This window comes from Suillus subaureus, assembly GCF_016647635.1.
Source record: "Suillus subaureus strain MN1 chromosome Unknown BJ212scaffold_384, whole genome shotgun sequence".
In the NCBI taxonomy this organism is placed as follows: domain Eukaryota; kingdom Fungi; phylum Basidiomycota; class Agaricomycetes; order Boletales; family Suillaceae; genus Suillus; species Suillus subaureus.
In genome coordinates, this window is record NW_024538940.1 from 1928 (window position 1) to 12011 (window position 10084).

Here is a 10084-nt window from a genome sequence, read left to right on the forward strand (position 1 = left end):
TGTAACCTGAATCTTCTCGAGTGACTGACAGACGGCATCATCGTCGAACGAAGGAGAAACCGACTTACAGGATGTCAGCATCGATTCAATGGAGAATTTTTCAGCGCTGGATGTCGCCTATGCTATGGTCTGACTTACTGTTTCATGCGTGTCTTATAAGCATGAGAGCGTGTCGAAGTATAACGACTGAATCCCGTGTCTATCTATCTATATCTATATATCGCTATCTATCTATCTTATATATCTATCTAAGACTTATGGTCAAGCTGTTAACAGACTTGAAATCTGTTCCTCCTGGATGGTGCAGGTTCGAAACGTGCCGAGAATTATATTTTTTCAATGCTGCGTATTATAGTACAATGGTAGTCATTTATTGGGAACAACATTGAATTGCATGTGTCTTCAAAATCAAATACTCAGATGGTGATATCTACTCCAACGTGAAAGTTCGGAAAGGGCAGAGAGCCTAGAGAGAGCTGGAAGTAGACGAACTTGTTTGTCCCATTCATGAAAAACCCAGATCTCTTACGATAGCCTCCATCGTCGGGCGATTGGCCGGTATCTTATTCAAGCACGGTGAGAACTGTTGATACACCCCATCACTAAACTGTTGTACACCGCATGACTGAACCGCCGATACACCGCATGACTCTGTATGCCCTTGACAGGCACACATCCACTCTGTATCGCGTTCATAACATTGAAAGGACTTGTCACCCACGCGTAAGGCCGATTTCCCGAGAAGATCTTGGGATATTGTAAGAAGGCTGTTTTCGTGTATTAACAATCCGACGGACCTGCAACGCGACGCAGCCATATGAATAGACATCCCAAGCTTTTGTTGGCATCTTGTGTGTAGCTTCGTCTTCATCTTCATTTCCAGCTCGTAGAGCCTCAGGGGGCGTCCACAATGTGTTTCCTGAATGACAGTCGCTGAATATGGCGTCCCCTGCCTCGGCAAGGATCATCGATAAACTAAAGCCTGTGAGACGGAGGCAACCAGATCTGTCGATCAAAACCTTGCTCTGACATTGAATTCATTTAAATACTATATGAGGATCGAGATAAGACATACCGGTGTCAGGTCACCATGCACGATACCCTTGCCATGCACTAGTGGATAATCTTTAGTAAATGGTGCAATCACCACATTTGTTAACAACGGAACGCACAGTAACTAATACCAGCGGTTATCTGCCATATCTGAAATCATGTCTGAGGATAAACTAGTGCAGTAGCTATTTGGCACTTACAAGCTCTCGTTTTCGAGCGTCAGATAGTCTGGAAAACTCGCGCTTCAAGTAATCATCCAGCGATCCTTCTTCCATCCATGGAGAAACTAGTGCCGGAAGTGGCCCAAATTCTTCAGCAATAGTCACACCCTCGAGAGGGAGAATATGGTCGTGTTCCAACTGTATCCAAACATGGACCTCGCGACGAAATTTCTGGGGAGTAGATGTATCAGCAACTGGAACTACAAATCAATCCCCATACTAACTTTGACTATCGGTGACAGATTCGCATCTGTTTGTGAAGGGGCCCTGATAGCTTTGACAGCGACCTTGATTATGAGAAATGATAAGTCTTCCACTGATGTCTAAACTCACAAGGCGCCAGGTTCCAGATGGTGTGGTCATTGAACATTTCCAGGTGTCATACAGCTCTCCTCTAAAGACTGGAAACTCGCCATCTCTTACGATATTTGTCGCAGGAATATGGATCGGTGTATATTTGAATTGAACTGGCTCCTGCCAATAATATCAGTATATCATCAACGTGGAAGCATTATCAACTTATGCGCCGGAAAAGATCCATTGCGAAGTAAAGCTATATCTCAGAGTTCAGAATGACAAGTGCTAGACAACTGGGATGCATATGCAGGAGCCGAGAGACAACCTTTACATCGCTCTGGGACAGAGGTAAGTAACGTGATTTCTGCACGTGTTGGAAATTTCCTAAGGAACATTTCATTTTCCTTATGCTGTTGACATTTTTACTGTCTCGAAGCCGACTGAAGGGGAGTCCTTGTTAATTTATGAGCTCGATATATGCTAATACTCTATGGACATCATAGTACATAGTTACATAAAAAATTAAGTCTCGGACTACTTACCATGAAGAATCAAAGAATTTTGCCAGGACGAGAGCCCGAGAAAAAAAGGACTTCACATTAACTCCTTTCTCAAATCAGAACATCATACGCGGTATTCCATCTCATACTGCTCAAACGTCGGGGGCGAAGTCCAACAGATGCAATCCTCGAATGTCGTACTGACATGCACACAGTTGTCGTTGGCATGCGTTTCCCAAATGCTGATGATAACACGTGGCACGATGATAGATGGCGCGGTACCGTTGAATAACTGTACGAGATACATCACCACTGTCTGTGCATGCCTGCATTAGAGTAGATCTCTCTAGAATCACGGGAGATGATACCGGAAGGTTCGCCCACATTATCGCTAGGAAGATTTGAGTTGCCAAATTCCTAGCGAGACTCGATGAATGCTTTCAGAGAACACGGCGAACGAAAGAGAACTTACAGGACAAAGTATATGACATGATATCGGACGATCATGACTATATAGGCATTAGGCTTTATCTTAAGTTCCTTCCGTTCTTTCAGGTGCTTCACGAGGACGGCAATGGCGAGAACAACCAGGAAAATATCATAGCATATGACAGGGATGGCAGCATATACCGCAGGCATAGGTCCGACGTGGAAGAAATACGTGCAGTACTTGACGTTTGGAGTTATTGTTATTTCTTGCACTATGCACCAAGGCATCAGCTTGCACAGAATTCGATCAAAGTAGAAATTCACTTGAGATCGCTGAGGGTCGACTCCATAAAAATATATCCACCGCTATATAGAGCGCGACGATAGGTAGGAACAACCCCAGTGAAATATAAAGTATGCGCTTGGACTGGTTGCATAGGGCGTAAAGACGCCAGATGAGAATGACTGCAAATGCAAAATGAGTACGCGCAAAGACGCGAGAACGTATGTATGACTTACCTTTTGCCAAGCACAAATATACAGAAAACCCCCATTGCACAAACAGGAACATGCTATAACCTATTTCAATTTCATGATGAGCAAAGCTGGTTGTAGTTGAATGCGATTACTCACAACTAAACAAGAGGTCAGCCGCAGTAGATCAGGCGCCTAACTGTAAAGCGACGTACGGCTGAATCTGGGTCAACTAAGAACTCTCTAAAGAAAGAATCGATACACTTACTCCTTCAGGCATATAAACTAGACCTCCCCCTAATGGTAGTCAGTTAATGAGGGCTCGGTTGGAATCACGCCACGTACAGCAGGCGCAAGTCCTAGACGTCAGCGTCAACATACAATGTACTATCTGGAGGATACAACCAGCCAACGTACATTGCAACCACAATACCAAAATATCGAACCTGACGTAGCAACAAAAATGAGAAACCATGAAGCACTTTGGCAGGGTGGAGCTCACAACAAGGTATATGTATGACATTGCTGACCACGGTCTGTCCTGCATATACAGTCAATCGCATCTTGATATCGTTGGGGTTGAGTTCTAACCCAAACAAACGTGATCTGCGATAATATGATCATAAGTACTCGATGATGATAAATTGACCTCATTACCTCTTTCTCGAGCTGAAGCACTAGGTAATATTACGCTCAGCCGCACTGCAAGGTTTATGAAAACTACTGACTGTACTCATAGGATATCAGGGTAATACTTGCAACTGAAAGACGATGAAGTTCAGCACAAATATTTGTTTCCGACAAGGCTGACGAACCTGATATGTTGTTATTCCACTCAAGAGCATAGAGAGATCCTTCTGGTCCCGACATGGAACTGTGCAAATCAAATGAAGAATTCAAAAAGTGGAGGATGAGCTACTGATCATCAATGTACAGTACTTATAGGGCGGTCTGATCGGAATCTTGTTGTCGGCCGTGTGATCATCGATATGTGACATCAAATGGAAAGTGCGGAGCCGCAAGCTCGGTACGATGTCGTACAATTTTCATTAGGACGCCACAAGTCACAACCTTTACGAGTTAACTTGAAGGGTCACCTTGTGTCACTGGTAGCAGTCAACTCCACTTCTTGGGCTAGATTCTGCCTGTCGGACCCTCTTGTTTAGGTCGCAATGCATGATTTAAAATCGAACCTCGAAATAAGCGAAGAGTCTGGAGGCCGTTAACATTGTGACGTCCTTATGGCAAAGTGATCTCTTGGAAAGGCATGGCCATGATGCCTCCGAGGAGGAGAACAGCGTACTAATCGCACCCTATATTAGAATATAAGTAACTACACTATTTGCAGAACAGAAATGACGACCTGACCCTCGGGGTGTGAGTGGAGAGCAGGGCCGGAGCGGCGCTGAGAGAGGGAGGGTAGTGGAGCCATGAGTGGATTTGGACCTCTGGAACAAATCATGCCCTTCCGCACTTTCAGACAGAGTACGAAAATACAGAATCGACCCTGATCTACTTACTTCAAGTAAGTCAGGGAACTTCTGTCAGGGCTGGAGTTTGAATATTTGAAGTGTGCCTACACACCTCGCTCGACCCTGAAGTTGACTTGAACCTGATTTGGGAACCGGGATGCCAGAATCGTAAGCGCGAGGTCTCGTGCTGTGATGGCGAAGTTCAACATACACAATCCTGCTGACACGTGCGCAGTTCTTGTTGGCATGTGTATCCCTGAAGAGCTCGGTGAGACTAGTAACCGTCTGTGCATGTATGCATTAGCTAAGCTTTGTAGAATCATGGAAGCATCATACCAGAATATTAGCCCGCAGTGCCACCAAGAAGATTTGGGCTGTCAAATTCCTAGTAGAATTTGATGAGTACTTTCAGAGAGCCCACCGGACGAAAGGGAACTCACAGGATGAAGTGTATGATATGATGTCGAACAATCGTGAACACATAGTAGGTATTAGGCTTCATTCCGTTCTTCACAAGGACGGCAGCTGCGAGTATAACTAGAAAAGTATTCATAGCATATGATGGGGATGGTGAAATATATCGCAGGCATATGTCCCAAGTTGAAGGAAGGCCCTTCTTTCACTATGCAATGAAACGGGATCAACTCGCAGCCAACGATCGATCCAAGTAAAAAATCACCCGAGAACGCATTCCGTCGACTATAAAAAATGACATCCATCCATATGGTGAGGGCAACAATAGGTCAGAATTCTAGAACAGCCCCAGCAGGTGTTTGGATTGATTGTATAGCGCATAGAGACGCCACACCTGCCAGTTGTTAGTTCTTACGTAAGTACTAGTACCGGATGTAATACAGGTGTCCCCATGTGACGATGACTATATTTAGCCCGCGAAGCTCGAAGTCAGCGAGAGTCGACAACTTGACAAGAGAAGAATATTCTCAGGAAATAACAGGCTAAAAGTCTGATATTTTGGGGTCCAGAAAACACCAAGGTAGCACTCCGAGTAGCTATGTACAGTAAGTAAATCAATACTACTGCGTCAATGACCTACGGGGAGACACGGAAACGTCAGGTTCAATCTTCAAGAAGCGGGTAGTAAGATACTCGGCCGATGGCGACATCGAGTACAACGAATAAATGACTAGTCAGGAGTTTGACAGCAGAGTAAGGTTTAGGAAGATTAAGGACAAGGCACTTTGCAGCTACCCCGATTCAGATCTACCTATAAGTGCATTTAAATCCGAATCACCTCTGTCTGCTGATCTGAAGTGCTTACTATATGTAGTTACATCAGTAGCGTAGTCAGCCAATCAAAATCGTTCAACGTTCAACGTTCAACCTCCTCCGGCTGACCGTCTCTTCCGTGAAGCAGTTCTCCGTCCTCTTGGCTCAAAAATTTGGTTTCCCAGGCTCAGCTCTCCCGCTGCCCAGTGCTTCGTAAATTATTTATTTGATCCAACCCTTGTTTTTGATCTAACATAACATTGTGTAGTAAGAAGAGCACGGGCCTCGTCAGTAGCATACCCACAATCATGAGGGATTCGCTGCTCCTGATGCCTCCCAGCTTGCACTTACCACTACCGTCCAGACGACCGTCTCTTTACATACGCGCTAGTAACTGTACGTCTTACCTCATGCTCACCTAGCTAACTTGATTCAATCCCCCCCCAGTGTGCGGATCTTTCGAGCTGATGGCGCGCACCTGCTCCAAATCATCGAATTCAAGTTCTCCCCGCGCGCAGCAGGTCACTTCGACCGTTGCGTTACGCTGGACAAGGAGGGACCAATCAACGCCGTCTCGTGGAACCCAAACTCGAAATAATGCAGCATTGTCTGCGAATGTTAGTTGTCGGCCCCCTGGACGCGAAGGTTGACTGCCTGAAAAATCAGTCTTGGATCAGCGTGTGTGGATCACTACTCCTCATAACTTCATCTCGTTCAATCTTGCCGGCTTCGGCATCTGGCAGGGAAATTGACATCTTCGACAGAAAAAATTGATAAAAATCTATATAATCGACGCCTCATTTTACAAGCGGTCGCCCTTCAGCAAATTCTTCTTGACAGCTACCCTGTTTCCTCGCCTCCGTGTAGACAACGGAATGAAGATCTGGTATTGCATCAATAGATCTATCCACGTCCAGCTCCTTGAGGAGTTATACCAAGCATTTTCGAGACCCACTCCGCTTATACAGGCACCCTCATTTAGCCAGGCTATCCTACCACACTATCGCCCTCGATCAGTGTATTGGTGGAAGCATCGTCAACTAGGCCTGTCACACTGTAACGCGCAAGAGCTTACTGACCGCCTGGTGCAAATAGACCCATAAATTGTGCAAGATGTGTGTAGTCGGTATACATAATCGAAAATTCCTCAGGGAACCACCCAGCAACCGTCTCCTCTAGCGATCCGTACAAACTCCTCTCATTCTTCATCCAGTGCTATACCCAAGTCCGAGCGCGCTTGCTTTCCCAATGAGTGATGCACCTCTATCGTCAGCTCCTTGCGTTCCCTCTCGTCCATTGGCAGTGTAGAACTGGGGTAGGATGCGTGAAGCTCCACGCAACCCTCAGATATAGTAACAATGATGTCGTTCCAGTCATCATTGAATATCACTGGCGATGGTGCCGCAGGAGCAGTGACAGAAAACATGGGCATTGATAATGTATATGTGAGAGGAGTCCTCGTTCTGGATGTAATTCCTTACTGCCCGACATCTGGAGATCATCGGCTCGGACATGGGCGTAGAATATAATAGGGCTTTGTTGCCGTGGGGCACGAGGGTATGACAGGCAACGCTTACTGCCCGGGGAAATATCTGGGGCGAAATAAGGAAAAATTTGGGTAAGGAACTGTCCTTTTCTTGATCATCGGTATTGCGTGAACTATCAGTACTGGACAAGTCACTCTGGAATCAGGCCCGTAGCAAACCCATTTTCTCAAGTGACTCAGGACGTGGTCAGAGAGACAAACCTGTCTAGTTACGAATCACAGTAGTTAAGCACTACCTTTGCGACTATCATTAATATTACGACTGCGGGCACGATGCTCCGCACTCCCGATACGTTTAATCAGCCTGGGTCCAAGACGGCCCAACACTGATATTTAAATTTGGCTACCAGCCAATATGTAATTGTACATGATCTCCCTTGGACCACAAACTAAGAAAAACAGTCGTACCTAGAGTCTAAGTATACAATGCATTGTGGTGCCTGAGAGCGAGCTGGTCCAGGGTCGAAGTATAATTTACACAGAAGTCCACTTGCAAGTTATCAGCAAAGCATCAAGAATCTGGATTCGGTCATTTTCACAGACGGTTTCGGCGACACCTGTTACAAGCGTGCATTTGACACCCTCCACAACGCTAATGGATGTCAAGTCAGAAGGTGTGTCGACGTAAGAAAGGCGATGCAGATGACTTACGAAGAGGTACAGTGGGAGATACATCTCACAGCTCTCGCAACGTCCGCCACCGCGCCGGTATTTCCAGCTTGTGTGGTCACAGTCATGGTCCACTCTGAGACGCTCCATGGTCTCCCTGATCATACGCTGTCTGACAGCGTTCCTATCCGAGCCCGGCGTTACGGCAGTTAATGCGGGCTGTAGCTGTGGCACTTCTGTGAACCACGCTGAGACGCGAGCATTCGCCTCAGCACGGCGAGTCCTCCGAGTCTGGGAAGGGGGTTCTGGGAGAGGTGCTGGTGCCTCGTGACGGAGAGTCGTGGTACGGGGTGGAACAGGTGGTGCCTCGCGACGGAGAGTCGTAGTACGGGGTGGAACAGGAGGAGGTACTGGGACAGGTGCCTCAGCACGGCGAGCCATAGGCCAGACATTGACAACGGGCGCTGGTCTGGGCGCTGCCACAGGAACCTGTTGAGGAGGGTCTACAGGGCGAACATTGACAACTGGCGCTGGTCTGGGCGCTGCAGCAGGTGCTGGTCTGAGTATATTAATAGGCTGATTCCTAGCAGCGCCAGCAGCTGGCACTGGTTGGCGCGCTGCAGGTGCCTGTTGGGGAGGATTGACGGCGTGGGCGTGACGTGCGGGCGGCAGCTGAGCATCCACGCGACGTTCTGCAGCAGCAAGCAGCCTAGCCTCGTCCCACTGCGGGCACCTGCAGCTCTTCCAGAGTGCTTTGCACAGATAGCAGAACTCTGTCCTGCATCGGCAGGTCATGTGGAAACATCCCATGTTAAGCTCGATCATCTGAGCACAGCCTGGACAACGTGCCCACCCCGAGGCACGGCTGAGTGTCAGTACTTGCTCAGTCTCTGCATCAGGAGTGCAGCGGTGGGTGAACCCTTCGTATCTACCACGACATTTTCCACATGTCATCATCGTACACGTAGGGGACGGGCATGTAAAGACCTTGGTGAGAAACCCCTCATATAATGGCCCGAGGAAACGGCTGCACGTTGGTGCAACACAATAAACACGCTTCATGGTCCCAAATTCTTGAGCTTTGAGGGTAAACTCAGCCAGGACTTCCTGTGTCAAGTGAGGCCGAACTTGCGGGAGTGTAATGTTCTGGCGACAACATCGAGGAGGATACAGGCTCTCGTCCCGTGTTGCTGATTGGAATAGGTCGGTGATGCAGCCGATATCATAAAAATGGCCACATGGTGCCCGAACTTCTGCTCCGAATATGGGGTCCTGGCAGATCACACAATCGTGGCCAGTGGCCCTAGTTATGATAGTGTCAGTAACAGTGCATTGGTATAATAGGTAGTGACACTCTCACCGAGGGCGAGGAGGAGCTGGCCTAGCTGCAGTGGTAGGCGCTTGACCTGGATTTGCCGGTAGGGGGGTTCGACCACCCGATGCGGGTGCCGAAAAAAATGAGGCAAACCACTGGCCCCATGTTTGTGTTTGTGCTGTCGTGCTGAAATTCTGGTCAGGTACTCCAGGGGAACATTACACTCGCAAGCGTACTTTCTCATGGTGGGTTGGGCTTGCTGTGCTACGGTTGCTTGCCTGCTTATCTGTGTTAGCATTGGGAATCACGCCCGCAATATATGGCCTTACCTAGGCGTAGGATTAGGCTCTTCAACAGCAAGGCGCTGGGCAAGTTCTCGATCAGCATTGAACTCCGCAAGCTCTCGAGCGTTCTGCATCAACAATGCAAAAGCAACTTCACGGTCAGTAAGTCTCTCTCCTCGATGCATTCTGTTATGATATAAAGTCTGCAATCTCTCCACGTCAGCAAGCTCCAGTTGGGCAATCATACGGGTAAGATCCTCCTCATAGTTATCTCTATCTCTTGGACCATGGACCGAACGTGGTCGTGAGGGACCAGCGATGTTCATGGCGGCAAGAGAGAAAGAGTCGAGCACAAGCGTGAGAGCCTACAACGACATTCAAAATACTTCGAATTCTAGATGAGCGGCATTAACACGTGCCCTTGGTGGGCGCAACAAAGATCAGCGCTTATATTCTAATGACCCACACGTCGTACAAGATTGCTGATCATCGGCGATGAGCTCCAGATAGCCAGAGTTCTATTTTACTGTAGTGTCCCCAATAGCCCCTAATCCTACATCAGAGTAGTCTGTGATTTAATAGCTCAGACCGAATACATCCTTCAGAATCTCGACCAGTTCTTCATCTTCAGCATCAGCACTTGTGGGACTATGACAA

General features: G+C 47.5%; 5 protein-coding genes across 5 annotated transcripts; 1 reads left to right on the top strand and 4 right to left on the bottom strand.

Annotated features, from left to right (window-relative positions):
• Positions 1-317: 317 nt before the first annotated feature.
• BJ212DRAFT_1412922 (kinase-like domain-containing protein) lies at positions 318-1958 on the bottom strand. The gene is made up of 7 exons (XM_041337506.1): positions 1608-1958; positions 1499-1561; positions 1254-1445; positions 1173-1203; positions 1076-1113; positions 798-1025; positions 318-747 (listed from the first exon to the last, which is right to left on the bottom strand). Exons 1-7 carry the CDS (start codon positions 1635-1637, stop codon positions 568-570), a joined length of 762 nt encoding a protein of 253 aa, XP_041185114.1. The 5' UTR covers positions 1638-1958; the 3' UTR covers positions 318-567.
• A 57-nt stretch (positions 1959-2015) lies between these two features.
• BJ212DRAFT_1412925 (uncharacterized protein) lies at positions 2016-2753 on the bottom strand. The gene is made up of 2 exons (XM_041337507.1): positions 2544-2753; positions 2016-2488 (listed from the first exon to the last, which is right to left on the bottom strand). The coding sequence occupies exons 1-2, from the start codon at positions 2708-2710 to the stop codon at positions 2224-2226; spliced, it is 432 nt and encodes a 143-aa protein (XP_041185115.1). The 5' UTR covers positions 2711-2753; the 3' UTR covers positions 2016-2223.
• A 566-nt stretch (positions 2754-3319) lies between these two features.
• Positions 3320-3806, bottom strand: BJ212DRAFT_1412931 (uncharacterized protein). The gene is made up of 6 exons (XM_041337508.1): positions 3790-3806; positions 3703-3735; positions 3632-3651; positions 3566-3580; positions 3477-3515; positions 3320-3420 (listed from the first exon to the last, which is right to left on the bottom strand). Coding segments are annotated over exons 2-6 (162 nt in total). The 5' UTR covers positions 3704-3735; positions 3790-3806; the 3' UTR covers positions 3320-3333.
• Positions 3807-6013: 2207 nt separating this feature from the next.
• BJ212DRAFT_660434 (uncharacterized protein) lies at positions 6014-6824 on the top strand. The gene is made up of 3 exons (XM_041343761.1): positions 6014-6069; positions 6121-6351; positions 6438-6824. The coding sequence occupies exons 2-3, from the start codon at positions 6271-6273 to the stop codon at positions 6774-6776; spliced, it is 420 nt and encodes a 139-aa protein (XP_041185117.1). The 5' UTR covers positions 6014-6069; positions 6121-6270; the 3' UTR covers positions 6777-6824.
• A 2644-nt stretch (positions 6825-9468) lies between these two features.
• On the bottom strand, positions 9469-9753 carry BJ212DRAFT_1292054 (uncharacterized protein; the record flags this gene model as incomplete). The annotated part of the gene is made up of 1 exon (XM_041332130.1): positions 9469-9753. One exon carries the CDS (start codon positions 9751-9753, stop codon positions 9469-9471), a length of 285 nt encoding a protein of 94 aa, XP_041185118.1.
• Positions 9754-10084: the final 331 nt, after the last annotated feature.

Excerpts from the sequence above, each read along its gene's own strand:
- BJ212DRAFT_1412931 (XM_041337508.1), bottom strand. Across the intron at positions 3,421-3,476 it reads TGTCATACATATACCTTGTT|GTTCGATATTTTGGTATTGT; the intron begins GTGAGCTCCACC and ends TTGCTACGTCAG.
- BJ212DRAFT_1412925 (XM_041337507.1), bottom strand. The coding sequence starts at position 2,710 with ATGCCTGCGGTATATGCTGCCATCCCTGTCATATGCTATGATATTTTC. Across the intron at positions 2,489-2,543 it reads CATGTCATATACTTTGTCCT|GAATTTGGCAACTCAAATCT; the intron begins GTAAGTTCTCTT and ends GAGTCTCGCTAG.
- BJ212DRAFT_1412922 (XM_041337506.1), bottom strand. The coding sequence starts at position 1,637 with ATGACCACACCATCTGGAACCTGGCGCCTT. Across the intron at positions 1,562-1,607 it reads CATCTGGAACCTGGCGCCTT|GTCGCTGTCAAAGCTATCAG; the intron begins GTGAGTTTAGAC and ends CTCATAATCAAG. Across the intron at positions 1,446-1,498 it reads ATCTGTCACCGATAGTCAAA|AAATTTCGTCGCGAGGTCCA; the intron begins GTTAGTATGGGG and ends TCTACTCCCCAG.
- BJ212DRAFT_660434 (XM_041343761.1), top strand. The coding sequence starts at position 6,271 with ATGCAGCATTGTCTGCGAATGTTAGTTGTCGGCCCCCTGGACGCGAAG. Across the intron at positions 6,352-6,437 it reads AAAATCAGTCTTGGATCAGC|AAAAAATTGATAAAAATCTA; the intron begins GTGTGTGGATCA and ends CATCTTCGACAG.